The 23,882-nt window shown below is 48.4% G+C and overlaps 1 protein-coding gene across 1 annotated transcript in view; it reads right to left on the bottom strand.

Moving 5' to 3' along the window:
* Positions 1–7,263: 7,263 nt before the first annotated feature.
* atp7b (ATPase copper transporting beta) overlaps positions 7,264–23,882 on the bottom strand; it is a 28,959-nt gene continuing 12,340 nt past the window's right edge. The window contains exons 8-22 of the mRNA XM_072448222.1: positions 22,499–22,667; positions 22,193–22,426; positions 21,703–21,794; positions 21,366–21,493; positions 21,109–21,263; positions 20,873–21,007; positions 20,607–20,801; positions 20,360–20,542; positions 19,929–20,112; positions 19,708–19,848; positions 19,496–19,638; positions 9,457–9,660; positions 9,263–9,380; positions 8,417–8,519; positions 7,264–7,603 (exon numbers count right to left, since the gene is read on the bottom strand). Coding sequence (XP_072304323.1) covers positions 7,447–7,603; positions 8,417–8,519; positions 9,263–9,380; positions 9,457–9,660; positions 19,496–19,638; positions 19,708–19,848; positions 19,929–20,112; positions 20,360–20,542; positions 20,607–20,801; positions 20,873–21,007; positions 21,109–21,263; positions 21,366–21,493; positions 21,703–21,794; positions 22,193–22,426; positions 22,499–22,667 — 2,341 coding nt within the window. The 3' untranslated portion in view covers positions 7,264–7,446. The remainder of the gene's footprint in view (positions 7,604–8,416; positions 8,520–9,262; positions 9,381–9,456; positions 9,661–19,495; positions 19,639–19,707; positions 19,849–19,928; positions 20,113–20,359; positions 20,543–20,606; positions 20,802–20,872; positions 21,008–21,108; positions 21,264–21,365; positions 21,494–21,702; positions 21,795–22,192; positions 22,427–22,498; positions 22,668–23,882) is intronic.

Raw genomic sequence — 23,882 nt, 5'->3', positions numbered from 1 at the left:
ACAAACTGAACTGAACACAAGCCTGAACACAAACTGGACTGAACACGAGCCTGAACACAAACTGAACTGAACACGAGCCTGAACACAAACTGGACTGAACACGAGCCTGAACACAAAGTGGTCCTGAACACGAGCCTGAACACAAAGTGGTCCTGAACACAAAGTGGACGGAACACGAGCCTGAACACAAACTGGACTGAACACGAGCCTGAACACAAACTGGACTGAACACGAGCCTGAACACAAAGTGGTCCTGAACACGAGCCTGAACACAAAGTGGTCCTGAACACAAAGTGGACGGAACACGAGCCTGAACACAAAGTGGACTGAACACGAGCCTGAACACAAAGTGGACTGAACACGAGCCTGAACACAAACTCAACTGAACACGAGCCTGAACACAAACTGGACTGAAAACGAGCCTGAACACAAACTGAAGGAGCTGAACATGAGCCTGAACACAAACTGGACTGAACACGAGCCTGAACACAAAGTGGACTGAACACGAGCCTGAACACAAACTTAACTGAACACGAGCCTGAACACAAACTGAACTGAACACGAGCCTGAACACAAACTGAACTGAACACGATCCTGAACACAAACTGAACTGAACACGAGCCTGAACACAAACTGAACTGAACATGAGCCTGAACACAAACTGGACTGAACACAAGCCTGAACACGAACTGGACTGAACACAAGCCTGAACACGAACTGGACTGAACACGAGCCTGAACACAAACTGGACTAAACACGACCCTGAACACCAAGTGGTCCTGAACACAAAGTGGACTGAACACGAGCCTGAACACAAAGTGGTCCTGAACACGAGCCTGAACACAAAGTGGACTGAACACGAGCCTGAACACAAAGTGGACTGAACACGAGCCTGAACACAAACTGGACTGAACACGAGCCTAAACACAAACTGAACTGAACACGAGCCTGAACACAAACTGGACTGAACACGAGCCTGAACACAAACTGAACTGGACACAAGCCTGAACACAAACTGGACTGAACACGAGCCTGAACACAGACTGGACTGAACATGAGCCTGAACACAAACTGAACTGAACACGAGCCTGAACACAAACTGAACTGAACATGAGCCTGAACACAAACTGAGCTGAACACGAGCCTGAACACAAACTGGACTGAACACGAGCCTGAACACGAACTGAACTGAACATGAGCCTGAACACAAACTAAGCTGAACATGTGCCTGAACAAAAACTGGACTGAACACGAGCCTGAACACAAACTGAGAAGGAGCTGAACACGAGCCTGAACACAAACTGGACTGAACACGAGCCTGAACACAAACTGGACTGAACATGAGCCTGAACACAAACTGGACTGAACACGAGCCTGAACACAAACTGGACTGAACACGAGCCTGTACACAAACTGAAGGAGCTGAACATGAGCCTGAACACAAACTGGACTTAACATGAGCCTGAACACAAACTGGACTGAACACGAGCCTGAGCACAAACTGGACTGAACACGAGCCTGAACACAAACTGGACTGAACACGAGCCTGAACACAAACTGAAGGACCTGAACACGAGCCTGAACACAAACTGAACTGAACACGAGCCTGAACACAAACTGAACTGAACACGAGCCTGAACACAAACTGAACTGAACACAAGCCTGAACACAAACTGGACTGAACACGAGCCTGAACACAAACTGAACTGAACACGAGCCTGAACACAAACTGGACTGAACACGAGCCTGAACACAAAGTGGTCCTGAACACGAGCCTGAACACAAAGTGGTCCTGAACACAAAGTGGACGGAACACGAGCCTGAACACAAACTGGACTGAACACGAGCCTGAACACAAACTGGACTGAACACGAGCCTGAACACAAACTGGACTGAACATGACCCTGAACACAAAGTGGTCCTGAACACGAGCCTGAACACAAAGTGTTCCTGAACACAAAGAGGACTGAACACAAGCCTGAACACAAACTGGACTGAACACAAGCCTGAACACAAACTGGACTGAACACGAGCCTGAACACAAACTGAACTGAACATGAGCCTGAACACAAACTGAACTGAACATGAGCCTGAACACAAACTGAACTGAACATAAGCCTGAACACAAACTAAGCTGAACACTTGCCTGAACAAAAACTGGACTGAACACGAGCCTGAACACAAACTGAGAAGGAGCTGAACACGAGCCTGAACACAAACTGGACTGAACATGAGCCTGAACACAAACTGGACTGAACACGAGCCTGAACACAAACTGGACTGAACACGAGCCTGAACACAAACTGGACTGAACACGAGCATGAACACAAACTGGACTGAACACGAGCCTGAACACAAGCTGAAGGAGCTGAACATGAGCCTGAACACAAACTGGACTGAACACGAGCCTGAACACAAACTGGACTGAACACGAGCCTGAACACAAACTGGACTGAACACGAGCCTGAACACAAGCTGAAGGAGCTGATCACGATCCTGAACACAAACTGAACTGAACACGAGCCTGAACACAAACTGGACTGAACACGAGCCTGAATACAAACTGGACTGAACACGAGCCTGAACACAAACTGGACTGAACACGAGCCTGAACACAAACTGAACTGAACACGAGCCTGAACACAAACTGGACTGAACACGAGCCTGAACACAAACTGAACTAAACATGAGCCTGAACACAAACTGAGCCGAACACGAGCCTGAACACAAACTGGACTTAACACGAGCCTGAACACAAACTGAACTGAACACGAGCCTGAACACAAACTGGACTGAACACGAGCCTGAACACAGACTGGACTGAACACGAGACTGAACACAAACTGAGCTGAACACGAGCCTGAACACAAACTGGACTGAACACGAGCCTGAACACAAACTGGACTGAACACAAGCCTGAACACAAACTGGACTGAACACGAGCTTGAGCACAAACTGGACTGAACTTGAGCCTGAACACAAAATAAGAAGGAGCTGAACATACTTTAGAAATCTGGTGGGTAACACATCAAGGCAGCATGTAGATGAACTCAGACTGGTGATGATCTCATGGACAGTTTTGTCAGTTACAGGTGCAAAGTGAGTTAGCTCTAAGTGTCTTGGTGGTTTTAGGGTCATTTTTTGCATTGTGGGATTTATAGCAGTTTTAATGCACTGAACTTTGTCATTAAAGAATAATGCAAACTCATTACACTTGGATGTGGAAATGAGTTCCAACGGCAGCTGAGCTGGAGGGTTTGTTAATCTGTTACTGTGGCAACAGGACACGCGAGTTGTTACTGCAGCTTCCAATTATTTCAGAGAAATATCTTTCCATAGTTCTACATAAAATTAGGTTGTACATGTTCAGCTTCTCTTTGTGAATCTCTTTTTGAACCTGGAGCTTTGACTTGCTCCATTTCCGTTCGGCCCTGCGGCACTCCCTTTTCTGTGCCCTGACCGAATCATCATTTCTCCATCGCAACTTCTGCTTATTTTTAACCATTTTAGCCTTCATAGGGGCGATGGTGTCCAGAACATTCAAAACACTAAATGTAACAGAGTTCAACAAATCATTTACATTAGAACATGAGACATTTTAAAGGTGCCATAACATGCTTTTTTCACGTTTCGTAGTCTATCCTAAGTGTATAATTGATAATAATAAGGGTTGTGCAACACCCTTAACATAATAGTTTAGAAATATCACCCAGACCTTGGACCCCCTCACCAACTCGGAAATGCAGACGGCTTGGTTTGATATTCGCCCCCACCCTTGTGAAGAGCGATCTGGCTCCCCCGCCCAACCCGTGACGTAGTCTCAGAGAGAGCGTGTGTCCCCCGCCCACCCGTGACGTAGTCTCAGAGAGAGCGTGTGTGCCCCGCCCACCCGTGACGTAGTCTCAGAGAGAGCGTGTGTGCCCCGCCCACCCGTGACGTAGTCTCAGAGAGAGCGTGTGTGCCCCACCCATCCGTGACGTAGAGAATCAACATTCTATTTATAATGGCGGTGCGTAGACCTGAGCCTTATGTTCTGGACCCAGAGTCACGAAATAACGAGCTGTGCCCGCGGCAGCAAACAAACAAAAGAACTTAAATAGCCGCGGGTACCCCCTTCCCCCCTCAGCGCGGAGCCAGGGGGAAGGGGGCGGGAGGCGGCAGGCGGGAGGCGGGAGGGGGATGGTGACGCGTGCCTGGGGTTATGATGCGGTCTTGCAACCACCCCCCGTCAGTTTGCAGATCGAAGGAAAGGATATAGTCTGTACTCTCGCTAAAAACTGCGGGAATCAATCAAAAAAACACTCTGGGTAAATGTATGAAGCACAAATAGCAATGTAAGAAGGTTAAAAGCTCTGAAAAGTCGATTTTGCATGTTATGGGACCTTTAAAGGTTTATAATTTCCATAAACAGTGCACCTGTGCCATCATTTATGGGTCTCCTGAACAGCTGCAAGACCAGCCTCTGAACAGCTGCAGGACCAGCCGGTGGTTTGGAAAAGCAGACAAGTCAAAGAAGACACAGAAATGATCAGACAGAGCAGCATCGACCACATTGACATTTGAAATATTTACCCCCTTTGTAATTATGAGATCTAGAGTGTGCCCTCTGCTGTGGGTGGAGCCACTCGGCTGTGGGTGAGGCCTCTCTGCTGTGGGTGGGGCCTCTCTGCTGTGGGTGGGGCCTCTCACATGCTGAGTAAGACTGAAGGTTTCAAGGACAGCGTCAAGCTCTTTAGCGTTTCTCTCACAAATATCATCAACATGAACGTTGAAATCACCTGTAATGACCAAACCATCAAAGTCGTTGTTGTTGTGTTACTTTTGATGAAAGTTGGCAGTCAACTGAAAAATGTGCATTTATCGCCACCGACTGTAGTTGTACATCTTCAAAGTATGTGTTTTACGCTATACGGGACAAAGGAGAGAAAAATAAAGAGAAAGTGAGACTGTGCATACAACTGATACGACTGAAAGCATCTCAGTAAAATCATCAATAAAACCTTGGCAGTGCTGGAGAGGCTTGTATAAAACAATGAAAGAATGGATGGAGACTGTTTTAGCTCCATTTTAAAGGAGACATACTCAAATGATGAAAACACCCCAAAAGACAAGGCAGAGGGCAGGGGTGATGACAGGGGCGATGACAGGGGCGATGCCAGGGGTGATGACAGGGGCGATGACAGGGGCGATGCCAGGGATGCTGTCGGGCCTGTCACTGATTGGTTCAAGGCCTTTGATGAGGACCGTGCGGGAAAGAACTGAACTGACTCCTGCGCCGGCGGCAGTGAAGACTGTTGTGGTGCTGTTGCTGATGAATCCTTCGCTGGAGGCGGTGGAGGTGATGGTGGAGCAGCTGGAGCTGAAACCTTTGGTGGAGGCTGTGGTTGTGGTGCTTTTGATGCTGAAACATTTGCTCTGTCAGCACCCTCATTCCACATCTGCACCCTCACTCTACCTCTGCAGCCTCACTCCACCTCTGCACCCTCACTCCGCATCTGCACCCTCACTCCACCTCTGTCAGCACCCTCACTCCACCTCTGCACCCTCACTCCACCTCTGCACCCTCACTCCACCTCTGCACCCTCACTCCACCTCTGCACCCTCACTCCGCATCTGCACCCTCACTCCACCTCTGTCAGCACCCTCACTCCACCTCTGTACCCTCACTCCACCTCTGCACCCTCACTCCACATCTGCACCCTCACTCCACCTCTGCACCCTCACTCCACCTCTGCAGAGGTGGGGGCCCCTCTCGTTTCCAGAATAGATAGAAGTTCTCATTGTAGTGCAGTCCTCTCGGTGCACACTCTTTGGACAGCCATGTGTTCAGCTGTTTAAACTTGTTTATCCTCCTGTCGATGTTTGGGAGAGGTCCACTTATGAATGTTTGATTTCCATTTCATCAGAACGTTGAATAACTTCAAGAAGTCTTTTCAAAACTTCAGTCTGTTCCCATCATATGTCCACTGCACCACGAGCACAATCAGCTGTTTAACTTCTCCAAGTTTGGCCAAAACATTAGGAAGAAGTGACGTTATCTCAGAAACAGTGATGCTGAGAAAATTATGTGGTGGCATTTTTTCGTGCATCACGTGACTTCTATCAAAACAGTCTCAGTGACCTTGACGTTCGACACAGATCCTCTCTGTCTGCCCCCTTTTGGCCATGTCATGTATTACACTTTTCCTTTGTTCATTTACTTTAGTCTTTGATAGTGGTAAAAATCTGTTTGTAAGCTGTATTTTAGGAGACTTTACATTATCTTTGTATCGTTTAGGTTTGTTCCAAATACAACCTGGTCTTTAGTCAGTTTGGGAACGACACAGAGTTACTCCGGTTTAGGTTTAAAGTAGCAGTTTTTCATTGTGAAAAATGTGAATCTCTTACCACTGGAATAGTATTTTGAGTCCTTTTTCAGATTCTAAAGCAAATATCCGTGCTTGTAGCTCATGAATTTCTTGTTGATATTTCCAACAGCGTCTGTTTCCTTCTTCTCACGGACATGTCGCTGGCTCGTCAGATATGTTGATATAACTGCAAAAAATTTCTTAAAATCTTTACTCAAAAAAGTCATAATTAAAGAATGTTGGAGGACAAAAACTGATTAAAAAGCTATAGCAAGCTGGAGCAAGCAGAAAAAGCATCTGCACTCTTCTGAAGGGTATTTTGAGATGAGAAATGAGCGGCCCAGTGTCAATATGTTTAACAGAGATGCACTGAAGACACGGCCATTAAGTGAAAAAACAGCAGTAGTTACAAAGGCACAAAATTAGTTCCAGGTTTGTTTTGAACAATACATTTTGTTAAAGAGTAAAACGTGTAGAAGCTGCTCTCAGGTGGACGCAGGAGGTGCTTTGTGAACGATGTCATGTTATTTATATTGTCTATATTGGGCACAGATAAAATACATATGAATGAGTCTCTCCACCATCAGTTGATTGAAAATGTTCAGGAAATGGAGTCCCATAAACATGGCACTTTTTAAAAAATATATTTATTCTTTTATTTTCAAATGTTTAATGCTAAAGAGTTTAACAAAACAAGACCAAAACCAGAATCAGTCGACATAAAAAAGACGAGAAAATCATGGCACACAAAACCCAAAGAAAACTGTCCAAAGATTTGTCCATTTTAAAATGTGACACGAGCACTTTTCACAGAATAACTAATGGGTGAAATGGTCGTTCATATAGTTGTTGTCCGTGGGATACTGTGGCGACAGAAGTAACTGTGTGGTTAAGAATACTAAAGAAAAGTATGATGCATTAAGTCTTTGCTTTTATTTACATCTTACTGTTTGTTGTGGCCAGATCAAAGCTAGAATACAGGCAAGGTATAAAATGTGGAACTGAAATTGACCAGAATATAATTTACACAAGTGCAAAATACGATGACCCATAATTACAGTATTGAAGTCAAATCAGAGTATGTTCTTGAATCCCTTTTCTACACCACGTCTCTCCCTGGGGTGCTGGGCGGGTCCCGGGCTGAGGGGGGTCTGTGGCCCTCCAGTCCCACGTGAGCACTGATCTGGGACGAGTGCAGGCTCCTCATGTGGCCCTCCGCTCGCGCCTCGTACTCCTCCAACGACGTCTTCTTATACCTGAGACCCAGAGAGCACCATGACACACGCTCTTCTACGTGAGCTCAGCGTTAATGGTGCTAGAGCTTTTTCAAGAATGTTCCGGCTTTAACCTTATATATCTCCACTAAGTATGCAGTAAAAATGTCTTTTGAGCAATCAAAACACCTGTAATGTAATATATACAAGATCGATCAGTTTAATGCCACACTGTGGAACATTCCAGGCAATGCAATAACATCCCCAGGGAGCAAAGTAGACAGTGCACGTCCCGCCACTGAAGAGCACCTTTAATATCGATGAGGCCTCGCTAAAGGTCCCACACATGTGACAGTTATTCATAGTTTCATAGAGCCATTATGATTCAGAAATATTTAACAATGTTTGTTTGTTTGTTTGTTTAGTTGTTTAGAAGCGTGTAGCTCGTGTGTAGCTCGTGTGTAGCTTGTGTGTAGCATGTGTAGCTTGTGTGTAGCATGTGTAGCTTGTGTGTAGCATGTGTAGCTCGTGTGTAGCATGTGTAGCTAGTGTGTAGCTTGTGTGTAGCTTGTGTGTAGCTTGTGTGTAGTATGTGTAGCTCGTGTGTAGCTTGCGTGTGTAGCTTGCGTGTGTAGCTCGTGTGTAGCGTGTGTAGCTCGCGTGTGTAGCTCGTGTGTAGCGTGTGTAGCTCGTGTGTAGCTCGTGTGTAGCTTGCGTGTGTAGCTTGCGTGTAGCTCGTGTGTAGCGTGTGTAGCTCATGTGTAGCTCATGTGTAGCTCGTGCGTAGCGTGTGTAGCTCGTGTGTAGCTCGTGTGTAGCTCGTGTGTAGCGTGAGTCCCGTTGGTGCACACTCACAGTCGGAGCAGCAGAGAGGAGCCCACCACAGACACAGAGGACAGCGCCATGGCAGCAGAGCCCATCCACGGCTGCAGCACCAGGCCCAGCGGCATGAACACTCCTGTGCACGCAACACACAACACACTTTACACTTTCACCACGAGCGCTTACACCAACCACACATTTATTTCACACTTTACACCAAGATGTTTTCATATTAAAAGTGCACCGTGTAACTTTTCCAGTGGAGGGTCTGCCACCTGCTTGTCTCCGTGGAGATGCTGTTGCTTTGACTGAAATGTTCCACAGTATGGAATTTAACTTCTCTCCATGGAGACAAGCAGATCTGTGGAGCGGTGACCCTGCTCACAGTCAGAACACAAGTTTTTCAAGGTTTTTTGGAATCGAAATGTCTGTAATTGAATAAATATAAGTTTCATAGTTTGGTGTGGAGCTGTGCACGATACATAAAGATACAGTTCGTCCCCACACTGACAACAAAGACTAATGCATGTTTTTCTTTGACTTTCTAAGTCTCCCACAAAATGAAAACTAGTATTTTATTTCATTATTATTCTATTATTCGTCTGTTTGGATGAGTCATCAAAGAAGACACTATGGACACGTTCTGCAGAAAACTCAAGAAATCAATCACTGGTCACTTCTTATAAAGTGACCAGCTCGGACAGCTTAGAGAGGTGCATTGCTCCCTCTAGTGTCCCGGCACAAATCAGCAATATTGTCCCACTATTGACATTGGCAGACAGTAGTATCAATACCAGTATCAGCATTGTCAAAGTATTGTGATACATAGAGTGTTTCACAGTGCACCTTTAATGATGGAATGCTGCGAGCTTTGATCACCTGCTGCGATTGGCACGCCCACAAGGTTGTAGATGAGAGCAAAGACAAAGTTGATTCTGATCCTCTGCACGGTCTTCTTCGAGAGCTCGATGCTGGCCACAACATCCATCAAGTCGTTCTGAAAATAAAATGGAATCCATTGAATCTCTGGTAGAATCCAAGTTTCAGCGCTAAACTGAACGCGCCGCACTCACCCTGATGAGCACGATGTCGGCCGCCTCGATGGCCACGTCCGTCCCTGTTCCTATGGCGACGCCCACATCCGCTCGGGCCAGCGCCGGGGAATCGTTCACCCCGTCCCCCACCATGGCCACACGCAGCCCCTTCTCCTGGAGCTCCTGCACTTTGGCCACTTTGTGCGAGGGCAGCACTTCCGCAAACACCTTCTTGATCCCCACCTTCCCCAAGACATGTCAAAGGATTAGAACTGCAGTACTTCACAGGGAGAACTGCAGTACTTCACAGGGAGAACTGCAGTACTTCACAGGGAGAACTGCAGTACTTCACAGGGAGAACTGCAGTACTTCACAGGGAGAACTGCAGTACTTCACAGGGAGCACTGCAGTACTTCACAGGGAGAACTGCAGTACTTCACAGGGAGCACTGTAGTACTTCACAGGGAGAACTGCAGTACTTCACAGGGAGCACTGCAGTACTTCACAGGGAGAACTGCAGTACTTCACAAGGAGAACTGCAGTACTTCACAGGGAGAACTGCAGTACTTCACAGGGAGCACTGCAGTACTTCACAGGGAGCACTGCAGTACTTCACAGGGAGAACTGCAGTACTTCACAAGGAGAACTGCAGTACTTCACAGGGAGAACTGCAGTACTTCACAGGGAGCACTGCAGTACTTCACAGGGAGAACTGCAGTACTTCACAGGGAGCACTGCAGTACTTCACAGGGAGCACTGCAGTACTTCACAGGGAGAACTGCAGTACTTCACAGGGAAGGGAGAACTGCAGAACTGCAGTACTTCACAGGGAGAACTGCAGTACTTCACAGGGAGAACTGCAGTACTTCACAGGGAGAACTGCAGTACTTCACAGGGAGAACTGCAGAACTGCAGTACTTCACAGGGAGAACTGCAGAACTGCAGTACTTCACAGGGAGAACTGCAGAACTGCAGTACTTCACAGGGAGAACTGCAGTACTTCACAGGGAGAACTGCAGTACTTCACAGGGAGAACTGCAGAACTGCAGTACTTCACAGGGAGAACTGCAGTACTTCACAGGGAGCACTGCAGTACTTCACAGGGAGAACTGCAGTACTTCACAGGGAGCACTGCAGTACTTCACAGGGAGCACTGCAGTACTTGACAGGGAGAACTGCAGTACTTCACAGGGAGCACTGCAGTACTTCACAGGGAGAACTGCAGTACTTCACAGGGAGAACTGCAGAACTGCAGTACTTCACAGGTAGAACTGCAGAACTTCAGTACTTCACAGGGAGAACTGCAGAACTGCAGTACTTCACAGGGAGAACTGCAGAACTGCAGTACTTCACAGGGAGAACTGGAGTACTTCACAGGGAGAACTGCAGTACTTCAAAGGGAGAACTGTAGTACTTCACAGGGAGAACTGCAGTACTTCACAGGGAGAACTGCAGTACTTCACAGGGAGAACTGCAGAACTGCAGTACTTCACAGGGAGAACTGCAGTACTTCACAGGGAGCACTGCAGTACTTGACAGGGAGAACTGCAGTACTTCACAGGGAGAACTGCAGTACTTCACAGGGAGAACTGCAGTACTTCACAGGGAGAACTGCAGAACTGCAGTACTTCACAGGGAGAACTGCAGTACTTCACAGGGAGAACTGCAGTACTTCACAGGGAGAACTGCAGAACTGCAGTACTTCACAGGGAGAACTGCAGTACTTCACAGGGATTACTGCAGTACTTCACAGGGAGAACTGCAGTACTTCACAGGGAGAACTGCAGTACTTCACAGGGAGAACTGCAGTACTTCACAGGGAGAACTGCAGTTCTTCACAGGGAGAACTGCAGTACTTCACAGGGAGAACTGCAGTACTTCACAGGGAGAACTGCAGTTCTTCACAGGGAGAACTGCAGTACTTCACAGGGAGAACTGCAGTACTTCACAGGGAGAACTGCAGTACTTCACAGAGAGCACTGCAGTACTTCACAGGGAGAACTGCAGTACTTCACAGGGAGAACTGCAGTACTTCACAGGGAGAACTGCAGTACTTCACAGGGAGCACTGCAGTACTTCACAGGGAGAACTGCAGTACTTCACATGGAGCACTGCAGTACTTCACAGGGAGAACTGCAGTACTTCACAGGGAGCACTGCAGTACTTCACAGGGAGAACTGCAGAACTGCAGTACTTCACAGGGAGAACTGCAGTACTTCACAGGGAGAACTGCAGTACTTCACAGGGAGCACTGCAGTACTTCACAGGGAGAACTGCAGTACTTCACAGGGAGAACTGCAGTACTTCACAGGGAGAACTGCAGTACTTCACAGGGAGAACTGCAGAACTGCAGTACTTCACAGGGAGAACTGCAGTACTTCACAGGGAGAACTGCAGTACTTCACAGGGAGAACTGCAGTACTTCACAAGGAGAACTGCAGTACTTCACAGGGAGAACTGCAGTACTTCACAGGGAGCACTGCAGTACTTCACAGGGAGAACTGCAGTACTTCACAGGGAGCACTGCAGTACTTCACAGGGAGCACTGCAGTACTTCACAGGGAGAACTGCAGTACTTCACAAGGAGAACTGCAGTACTTCACAGGGAGAACTGCAGTACTTCACAAGGAGAACTGCAGTACTTCACAGGGAGAACTGCAGTACTTCACAGGGAGAACTGCAGTACTTCACAGGGAGCACTGCAGTACTTCACAGGGAGCACTGCAGTACTTCACAGGGAGAACTGCAGTACTTCACAGGGAAGGGAGAACTGCAGAACTGCAGTACTTCACAGGGAGAACTGCAGTACTTCACAGGGAGAACTGCAGAACTGCAGTCCTTCACAGGGAGAACTGCAGTACTTCACAGGGAGAACTGCAGTACTTCACAGGGAGAACTGCAGTACTTCACAGGGAGAACTGCAGTACTTCACAGGGAGAACTGCAGAACTGCAGTACTTCACAGGGAGAACTGCAGTACTTCACAGGGAGAACTGCAGTACTTCACAGGGAGAACTGCAGTACTTCACAGGGAGAACTGCAGTACTTCACAGGGAGAACTGCAGTACTTCACAGGGAGCACTGCAGTACTTGACAGGGAGAACTGCAGTACTTCACAGGGAGAACTGCAGTACTTCACAGGGAGAACTGCAGTACTTCACAGGGAGAACTGCAGAACTGCAGTACTTCACAGGGAGAACTGCAGTACTTCACAGGGAGAACTGCAGTACTTTACAGGGAGAACTGCAGAACTGCAGTACTTCACAGGGAGCACTGCAGTACTTCACAGGGAGAACTGCAGTACTTCACAGGGAGAACTGCAGTACTTCACAGGGAGAACTGCAGTACTTCACAGGGAGAACTGCAGTACTTCACAGGGAGCACTGCAGTACTTCACAGGGAGAACTGCAGTACTTCACAGGGAGCACTGTAGTACTTCACAGGGAGAACTGCAGTACTTCACAGGGAGCACTGCAGTACTTCACAGGGAGAACTGCAGTACTTCACAAGGAGAACTGCAGTACTTCACAGGGAGAACTGCAGTACTTCACAGGGAGCACTGCAGTACTTCACAGGGAGCACTGCAGTACTTCACAGGGAGAACTGCAGTACTTCACAAGGAGAACTGCAGTACTTCACAGGGAGAACTGCAGTACTTCACAGGGAGCACTGCAGTACTTCACAGGGAGAACTGCAGTACTTCACAGGGAGCACTGCAGTACTTCACAGGGAGAACTGCAGTACTTCACAGGGAAGGGAGAACTGCAGAACTGCAGTACTTCACAGGGAGAACTGCAGCACTTCACAGGGAGAACTGCAGTACTTCACAGGGAGAACTGCAGTACTTCACAGGGAGAACTGCAGAACTGCAGTACTTCACAGGGAGAACTGCAGAACTGCAGTACTTCACAGGGAGAACTGCAGTACTTCACAGGGAGAACTGCAGTACTTCACAGGGAGAACTGCAGAACTGCAGTACTTCACAGGGAGAACTGCAGTACTTCACAGGGAGAACTGCAGTACTTCACAGGGAGAACTGCAGTACTTCACAGGGAGAACTGCAGTACTTCACAGGGAGCACTGCAGTACTTCACAGGGAGCACTGCAGTACTTGACAGGGAGAACTGCAGTACTTCACAGGGAGAACTGCAGTACTTCACAGGGAGAACTGCAGTACTTCACAGGGAGAACTGCAGAACTGCAGTACTTCACAGGGAGAACTGCAGTACTTCACAGGGAGAACTGCAGAACTGCAGTACTTCACAGGGAGAACTGCAGTACTTCACAGGGAGCACTGCAGTAATTCACAGGGAGAACTGCAGTACTTCACAGGGAGCACTGCAGTACTTCACAGGGAGCACTGCAGTACTTCACAGGGAGCACTGCAGTACTTCACAGGGAGAACTGCAGTACTTCACAGGGAGCACTGCAGTACTTCACAGGGAGAACTGCAGTACTTCACAGGGAGAACTGCAGAACTGCAGTACTTCACAGGTAGAACTGCAGAACTTCAGTACTTCACAGGGAGAACTGCAGAACTGCAGTACTTCACAGGGAGAACTGCAGAACTGCAGTACTTCACAGGGAGAACTGGAGTACTTCACAGGGAGAACTGCAGTACTTCAAAGGGAGAACTGTAGTACTTCACAGGGAGAACTGCAGTACTTCACAGGGAGAACTGCAGTACTTCACAGGGAGAACTGCAGAACTGCAGTACTTCACAGGGAGAACTGCTGTACTTCACAGGGAGAACTGCAGTACTTCACAGGGAGCACTGCAGTACTTGACAGGGAGAACTGCAGTACTTCACAGGGAGAACTGCAGTACTTCACAGGGAGAACTGCAGTACTTCACAGGGAGAACTGCAGAACTGCAGTACTTCACAGGGAGAACTGCAGTACTTCACAGGGAGAACTGCAGTACTTCACAGGGAGAACTGCAGAACTGCAGTACTTCACAGGGAGAACTGCAGTACTTCACAGGGATTACTGCAGTACTTCACAGGGAGAACTGCAGTACTTCACAGGGAGAACTGCAGTACTTCACAGGGAGCACTGCAGTTCTTCACAGGGAGAACTGCAGTACTTCACAGGGAGAACTGCAGTACTTCACAGGGAGAACTGCAGAACTGCAGTACTTCACAGGGAGAACTGCAGTACTTCACAGGGAGAACTGCAGTACTTCACAGGGAGAACTGCAGTACTTCACAAGGAGAACTGCAGTACTTCACAGGGAGAACTGCAGTACTTCACAGGGAGCACTGCAGTACTTCACAGGGAGAACTGCAGTACTTCACAGGGAGCACTGCAGTACTTCACAGGGAGCACTGCAGTACTTCACAGGGAGAACTGCAGTACTTCACAAGGAGAACTGCAGTACTTCACAGGGAGAACTGCAGTACTTCACAAGGAGAACTGCAGTACTTCACAGGGAGAACTGCAGTACTTCACAGGGAGAACTGCAGTACTTCACAGGGAGCACTGCAGTACTTCACAGGGAGCACTGCAGTACTTCACAGGGAGAACTGCAGTACTTCACAGGGAAGGGAGAACTGCAGAACTGCAGTACTTCACAGGGAGAACTGCAGTACTTCACAGGGAGAACTGCAGAACTGCAGTCCTTCACAGGGAGAACTGCAGTACTTCACAGGGAGAACTGCAGTACTTCACAGGGAGAACTGCAGTACTTCACAGGGAGAACTGCAGTACTTCACAGGGAGAACTGCAGAACTGCAGTACTTCACAGGGAGAACTGCAGTACTTCACAGGGAGAACTGCAGTACTTCACAGGGAGAACTGCAGTACTTCACAGGGAGAACTGCAGTACTTCACAGGGAGAACTGCAGTACTTCACAGGGAGCACTGCAGTACTTGACAGGGAGAACTGCAGTACTTCACAGGGAGAACTGCAGTACTTCACAGGGAGAACTGCAGAACTGCAGTACTTCACAGGGAGAACTGCAGTACTTCACAGGGAGAACTGCAGTACTTCACAGGGAGAACTGCAGAACTGCAGTACTTCACAGGGAGCACTGCAGTACTTCACAGGGAGAACTGCAGTACTTCACAGGGAGAACTGCAGTACTTCACAGGGAGAACTGCAGTACTTCACAGGGAGAACTGCAGTACTTCACAGGGAGCACTGCAGTACTTCACAGGGAGAACTGCAGTACTTCACAGGGAGCACTGTAGTACTTCACAGGGAGAACTGCAGTACTTCACAGGGAGCACTGCAGTACTTCACAGGGAGAACTGCAGTACTTCACAAGGAGAACTGCAGTACTTCACAGGGAGAACTGCAGTACTTCACAGGGAGCACTGCAGTACTTCACAGGGAGAACTGCAGTACTTCACAGGGAGCACTGCAGTACTTCACAGGGAGAACTGCAGTACTTCACAGGGAAGGGAGAACTGCAGAACTGCAGTACTTCACAGGGAGAACTGCAGCACTTCACAGGGAGAACTGCAGTACTTCACAGGGAGAACTGCAGTACTTCACAGGGAGAACTGCAGAACTGCAGTACTTCACAGGGAGAACTGCAGAACTGCAGTACTTCACAGGGAGAACTGCAGTACTTCACAGGGAGAACTGCAGTACTTCACAGGGAGAACTGCAGAACTGCAGTACTTCACAGGGAGAACTGCAGTACTTCACAGGGAGAACTGCAGTACTTCACAGGGAGAACTGCAGTACTTCACAGGGAGAACTGCAGTACTTCACAGGGAGCACTGCAGTACTTCACAGGGAGCACTGCAGTACTTGACAGGGAGAACTGCAGTACTTCACAGGGAGAACTGCAGTACTTCACAGGGAGAACTGCAGTACTTCACAGGGAGAACTGCAGAACTGCAGTACTTCACAGGGAGAACTGCAGTACTTCACAGGGAGAACTGCAGAACTGCAGTACTTCACAGGGAGAACTGCAGTACTTCACAGGGAGCACTGCAGTACTTCACAGGGAGCACTGCAGTACTTCACAGGGAGCACTGCAGTACTTCACAGGGAGAACTGCAGTACTTCACAGGGAGCACTGCAGTACTTCACAGGGAGAACTGCAGTACTTCACAGGGAGAACTGCAGAACTGCAGTACTTCACAGGTAGAACTGCAGAACTTCAGTACTTCACAGGGAGAACTGCAGAACTGCAGTACTTCACAGGGAGAACTGCAGAACTGCAGTACTTCACAGGGAGAACTGGAGTACTTCACAGGGAGAACTGCAGTACTTCAAAGGGAGAACTGTAGTACTTCACAGGGAGAACTGCAGTACTTCACAGGGAGAACTGCAGTACTTCACAGGGAGAACTGCAGAACTGCAGTACTTCACAGGGAGAACTGCTGTACTTCACAGGGAGAACTGCAGTACTTCACAGGGAGCACTGCAGTACTTGACAGGGAGAACTGCAGTACTTCACAGGGAGAACTGCAGTACTTCACAGGGAGAACTGCAGTACTTCACAGGGAGAACTGCAGAACTGCAGTACTTCACAGGGAGAACTGCAGTACTTCACAGGGAGAACTGCAGTACTTCACAGGGAGAACTGCAGAACTGCAGTACTTCACAGGGAGAACTGCAGTACTTCACAGGGATTACTGCAGTACTTCACAGGGAGAACTGCAGTACTTCACAGGGAGAACTGCAGTACTTCACAGGGAGCACTGCAGTTCTTCACAGGGAGAACTGCAGTACTTCACAGGGAGAACTGCAGTACTTCACAGGGAGAACTGCAGTTCTTCACAGGGAGAACTGCAGTACTTCACAGGGAGAACTGCAGTACTTCACAGAGAGCACTGCAGTACTTCACAGGGAGAACTGCAGTACTTCACAGGGAGAACTGCAGTACTTCACAGGGAGAACTGCAGTACTTCACAGGGAGCACTGCAGTACTTCACAGGGAGAACTGCAGTACTTCACATGGAGCACTGCAGTACTTCACAGGGAGAACTGCAGTACTTCACAGGGAGCACTGCAGTACTTCACAGGGAGAACTGCAGAACTGCAGTACTTCACAGGGAGAACTGCAGTACTTCACAGGGAGCACTGCAGTACTTCACAGGGAGCACTGCAGTACTTCACAGGGAGAACTGCAGTACTTCACAGGGAGAACTGCAGTACTTCACAGGGAGCACTGCAGTACTTCACAGGGAGAACTGCAGAACTGCAGTACTTCACAGGGAGAACTGCAGTACTTCACAGGGAGAACTGCAGAACTGCAGTACTTCACAGGGAGAACTGCAGAACTGCAGTACTTCACAGGGAGAACTGCAGTACTTCACAGGGAGAACTGCAGTACTTCACAGGGAGAACTGCAGTACTTCACAGGGAGAACTGCAGAACTGTAGTACTTCACAGGGAGAACTGCAGTACTTCACAGGGAGAACTGCAGTACTTCACAGAGAGCACTGCAGTACTTCACAGGGAGCACTGCAGTACTTCACAGGGAGAACTGCAGAACTGCAGTACTTCACAGGGAGAACTGCAGAACTGCTGTACTTCAGAGGGAGAACTGCAGAACTGCAGTACTTCACAGGGAGCACTGCAGTACTTCACAGGGAGAACTGCAGTACTTCACAGGGAGAACTGCAGAACTGCAGTACTTCACAGGGAGAACTGCTGTACTTCAGAGGGAGAACTGCAGAACTGCAGTACTTCACAGGGAGAACTGCAGTACTTCACAGGGAGAACTGCAGAACTGTAGTACTTCACAGGGAGAACTGCAGTACTTCACAGGGAGAACTGCAGTACTTCACAGAGAGCACTGCAGTACTTCACAGGGAGCACTGCAGTACTTCACAGGGAGAACTGCAGTACTTCACAGGGAGAACTGCAGAACTGCAGTACTTCACAGGGAGAACTGCAGAACTGCTGTACTTCAGAGGGAGAACTGCAGAACTGCAGTACTTCACAGGGAGCACTGCAGTACTTCACAGGGAGAACTGCAGTACTTCACAGGGAGAACTGCAGAACTGCAGTACTTCACAGGGAGAACTGCTGTACTTCAGAGGGAGAACTGCAGAACTGCAGTACTTCACAGGGAGAACTGCAGTACTTCACAGGGAGAACTGCAGAACTGCAGTACTTCACAGGGAGAACTGCAGAACTGCAGTACTTCACAGGGAGAACTGCAGTACTTCACAGGGAGAACTGCAGTACTTCACAGGGAGAACTGCAGTACTTCACAGGGAGAACTGCAGTACTTCACAGGGAGAACTGCAGTACTTCACAGGGAGAACTGCAGTACTTCACAGGGAGAACTTGGGACTGCCTTTCCACTTCTACATATCGGACAGAGATAAATGAGACACTGCAAACTGTTTCCAATCTAGACATTCCATTTGACTGTAAAACACTGTATCCGAGACGATACGTGGATCTTATCTTATCTTATATCCGCCTGTGGAATGTACTTTACGCTGCGGCAGAAAAACAAAGAAATGGTCGACAGCAACGGAACCAACCGGACTGGACTGAAATAACTCTGGACATTTATCGAGGTTCTGCAGGTGACATCACAACATTCTGAATTTCAGCAGCGAGTGGAAAAATAGCATGAGTCAGTGGAAGAGATCAAAACACAACTGCTACAGTCTGATAACATATATAAAAGTCTACAACTCAGCTAAATATTTAGTTTGTAGCTGACATCTCCCTTTGAATAAGATGTTTTAGAGTCAATTGTTGAGGAAATTAATGTCCTAAATCTCCAAATGTCTTCGTAAACAAGCTAGAAATCTGCTAATAAACTACTTTCATGTACATTTTACCTTGTAAAGTTAATTTGAACGAAACACAAGCTCCTCGGACAAAAATGAGGCTGGAATAAGCAAAGGAACGTATTTATCTGTTGCGCTGCCCATAATTCTGCCACACACTGCCACTAAGTCAGATCAAATAATGTCGTGTTGCACATTAACCTCTATAATATCTGACATTCTTTGAGCTGCTCTTCTGTTTTTGTCATTTTTCTTTCTGTGTGTTCTGTTTTGTTTATTTCCTTGTCATGTTGCACTCTATAAAAAACAAGGAGATGGACCCTCGCCCTCATTGGCTCTTTGAGAGGTGCTCAGGCTGTGTTTTACCTGGGCGGCGATGGCTTTGGCCGTGCGCTTGTTGTCTCCCGTTATCATCACCACCTCGATGCCCATGTTGTTGAGCGTGTGCACCGCCAGGGCCGACTCCGCCTTCACTGTGTCTGCGATGGCGATCATAGCACACAGCACGCCTACAGCCACACACAAGAACAGTCTGCACCACCGTCGTATTCACCCGACTCATGAGGAGTGTTCTTTACCATCAACAGCGACCAGGATGGCAGTTTGCCCTTTGGTTTCGTGACTGGACATGGCGGCATCGATGTCCGCTCCAATGTGATGTCCGTTCCTTCTCATCCACTCTCGGTTTCCAATAATGACTGAGAACGACTGGTTTTGGCCTAAATGTGTGAGAAATACGTAAACACATATCATTTTTACCACTTTATGAATACAAAGAATACAGACACAACGCAGTGACCTTTGGAAGTGACCCCTCCAGCAGGCAGGAGGCTGCTCTCATCACTTGTGGCTCCAGGCAGAATGTAGTGCTCCTGGTCGGGCTGCTGGAGGAGATGCTCCACGTTGGAGACCTTACAGCTGATCCCACAGCCCGGGACCGCCTGGAAGTCCTGACAGTATCCCAGCAACGCAGAGCCCAACTCCTGAGACACACACATGTGACATATTAAGGGCCAGTGGGATTAATCAGGATAAAAATATAACAGCAGTGTGAAACTAAAAGCCAATCATTTGCATGCCATGATGGGTTAATAATCTGCTTGTTCAATAAAAAATAGTTCATGTATTTATTCATGTAAGTGATAGAACTGGTTAGACAAATGGGGAAGGTGCTGGCTAACTTTACTCTTAATCTTTAGATCCTTCTCTGGCCTCTTTAGCAGAGCTGACCTCTTTGCAGTGTTTGGCCACAGCCAGCCCGAGCGGGTGCTCACTGTTGGCTTCAGCGGTGCCCACCACGGCCAGGACCTTCCTGAGGGGCATCCGGGCCACCTCCCACAGCACCAGCACTCGTGTCACCAGGGGCACCCCGTTTGTGATGGTGCCCGTCTTATCGAATATCACAACCTTTATCTGCAGGAAGAGCACAGCGTGTCGATATCGTCCAACAGGTTCAATCAATATCTGAGGTTCTTGCCTTATGTGCCATCTCGAGAGGCTCTCCTCCTTTAATGAGAATCCCGTTCTGAGCGCCCACACCTGTGCCCACCATGACAGCGGTTGGGGTGGCCAGCCCCAGAGAGCAGGGGCAGGCGATGGACAGCACTGTGATGGAGGCCTGGAAGGCAAAGCGCACAATCACCTCCGCCTTGGAGATGTTGGGGTTATAACCCTGTGGAGGAGAGAAACTGTGTCAAAGTGTCAGCTGTTTACAACTGGAAATACAGGTTGGGGGGCTGTTACCGGAAAATTCTCCTTGACCACCTCAAAGTCCACAAACCCAACGGCCATCCAGGCTCCCAGAGTTAAGAGAGAAATGACCACAATGAAAGGCACAAAGTATCCGCTCAGCTTATCCGCCAACTGCTGGATCGGAGCCTGGGCAAAAGTGCAACATCATCATTTTGTGAGAAATGACTGTAGGTCACATCGAGCTGAAAATCATGTTGAAATAACTCAGTAATATATTGTAAGTTTACCTTGGAGGTCTGGGCCTCCTCCACCAGCCGCACGATCTGGGACAGAGTAGTGTCTGCGCCCACATGCGTGGCCTCCACCAGCAGCGCCCCGTGAGCGTTGATGGACCCGGCGATCACGATACTGCCCACCTTCTTAGCAACGGGCATGGGCTCACCTTCACAACAGAAATCAGACTAAGACAAACGTATTCAATCACATGGAGGTTTTACAGTTTGAGTTGAATCCTTTTGGCAGTGCCATGTGTCATGTGTCAGACCTGTGATCAGAGACTCGTCTGCCATGGAGCTTCCTTCCATCACTTTCCCGTCCACAGGGAACTTTCCTCCCGGCACCACCTTGAGCACGTCCCCCCGCTGCACCAGCTCCACCTCCACCTGCTCCTCACTGACACAGAGGTAATGTGACTGACTGAACACATCGACACTGAAGCTGCGGAAGTGTGGTGTATTCTGAGAGTGTTTTATACTGACAGGATTGTTTAACGTGACGTCATGTGAAGCACGATGCATGTTGGGTATTCAATAAAAGTTGTTGATGAAGCACGCAGTGGTCCCACGGATTTATGTTCAATACAAGAACACGACAAGTGTTACCTGAGGATGGACAGGTCTGGTCCCAGCGTGACCACGGTGGCGTCGGAGGCCTGGAGCGACATGAGCTTGGCCAAAGCAGCGGACGTCTTACTCTGACCAAGAAGAAAGAAAGAATTGTCATTTTTTTCATTATTCATTTCTTTTAAAGGGGAAAATATATACATTTCTACACATAAAAAAACACATTCATTTTTTTTTTACATTATTGATCAATTAATTTTGGTATAAAAGGAAAAAACAAGAACAGAATTTCCAATATTTAAAAAACAAATGCCAAACTTTACCTCACATCCAATAACAGTAAAAGTGTTTCAGGATTTTCAGATGCTACAAAATGGTTTATTGTCTGGTTGAATAGGTCATTACAATGATTCATTACGTTGTGTTTTCTACTTTAGCTCCTTTTCGTTGTATATTTTATGTTTATTTACAAATTGCAATTCAACTTTCTTTTCTATCTGAACAAAAATTAAAGTATAACTCCTCCTGCCTTCGCCATGTGCTCCAGCCATCGTCCCAGAGCGATGAACACAAACAACATGGGCGGAGTATCAAAGAACGTGAGTGGACTCTGGCCCGCCCGCTCCACCATGGCGACGACGAGCACCACGCACGAGTAGATGTAGGCTATGGAAGTGGCTAGCACGATTAGCACGTCCATGTTGGCCGTGCGGTGCTTTAAGGAGCGGTAGGCCTGGACGTAAAAGTAACGACCTCCAAATATCTAAAAGCAAAAGAAAAATGACTCTAAAAAGTATATAGATTGAAAGAACTGATGTTACGCGTGTTGTTCCACCTGCACTGGGGTGCAGAGGATGAAGAAGACCAGGTTCAGCCACGAGAGCCCTGGGAAGAGGGTGTGGTCTTCAGGCACGGAGCCACCGTGGTCCATCACCATCATGTAAATCATCAAGGCCATAACTGGAACCCCAAAAATCAGGCTGGTCAGGAAGGAGCTCCTCCACCTGCCAAAGAGAGATGCAAAGACTTTACAGCAGGACACGCTGATGGACGCGTGTTCAGATACTGCTGTCATCACTGTCTGGTACAAACTGCTTTCATTAGTCTCTCCTCCTGCTCGACCTTTGACCACTTATGTCTGTCCTCTCTTTGCTGCAAGGGAGCGTCTACAGAGCCCAAACTGCCATGTCATGTTGTGCCGCAGCTCCTGAAACTGCTGCGCTATTTGACCGCACCGGGTCAGGGTCAGGGTTAAGGTTAGGGTCAGGGTCAGGGTTAAGGTTAGGGTCAGGGTCAGGGTCAGGGTTAGGGTTAGGGTCAGGGTCAGGGTCAGGGTTAGGGTCAGGGTCAGGGTTAAGGTTAGGGTCAGGGTCAGGGTCAGGGTTAGGGTCAGGGTCAGGGTTAGGGTCAGGGTCAGGGTTAGGGTTAGGGTCAGGGTCAGGGTCAGGGTTAGGGTTAGGGTCAGGGTCAGGGTCAGGGTTAGGGTCAGGGTCAGGGTTAGGGTCAGGGTCAGGGTCAGGGTTAGGGTTAGGGTTAGGGTCAGGGTCAGGGTCAGGGTTAGGGTTAGGGTCAGGGTCAGGGTCAGGGTTAGGGTCAGGGTCAGGGTCAGGGTTAAGGTTAAGGTTAGGGTCAGGGTTAAGGTTAGGGTCAGGGTTAGGGTTAGGGTTAGCCATGAGACTATATGGCAGTGCCGCGGTTCCTGAAACTGCGGGTTAGGGTTAGGGTTTAGGGTTAGGGTTAGGGTCAGGGTTAGGGTTAAGGTTAGGGTTAGGGTTAGGGTTAGGGTTAGGGTTAGGGTTAGGGTCAGGGTCAGGGTCAGGGTCAGGGTCAGGGTTAGGGTTAGGGTTAGCCATGAGACTATATGGCAGTGCCGCGGTTCCGGAAACTGCGGGTTAGGGTTAAGGTTTAGGGTTAGGGTTTAGGGTTAGGGTTAGGGTCAGGGTTAGAGTTAGGGTCAGGGTTAGGGTTAGCCATGAGACTAGGGTTAGGGTTAGGGTTAGGGTTAAGGTTAGGGTTAGGGTTAAGTTTAGAGTCAGGGTCAGGGTCAGGGTTAGGGTTAGGGTTAGGGTTAGGGTTAAGGTTAGGGTTAAGGTCAGGGTTAGGGTTAGGGTTAAGGTTAGGGTTAAGGTCAGGGTTAGGGTTAGGGTTAGGGTTAGGGTTTGCCATGAGACTATATGGCAGTGCCGCGGTTCCTGAAACTGCTGGGCCATTTGACCGCG

The sequence above is a fragment of the Eucyclogobius newberryi genome, unplaced genomic scaffold, assembly GCF_026437365.1.
Source record: "Eucyclogobius newberryi isolate DKJ021-1_F unplaced genomic scaffold, fEucNew1.0.hap1 SCAF_1, whole genome shotgun sequence".
Taxonomy (NCBI): Eukaryota; Metazoa; Chordata; class Actinopteri; order Gobiiformes; family Gobiidae; genus Eucyclogobius; species Eucyclogobius newberryi.
This window is presented reverse-complemented; position numbering and strand designations above follow the sequence as displayed.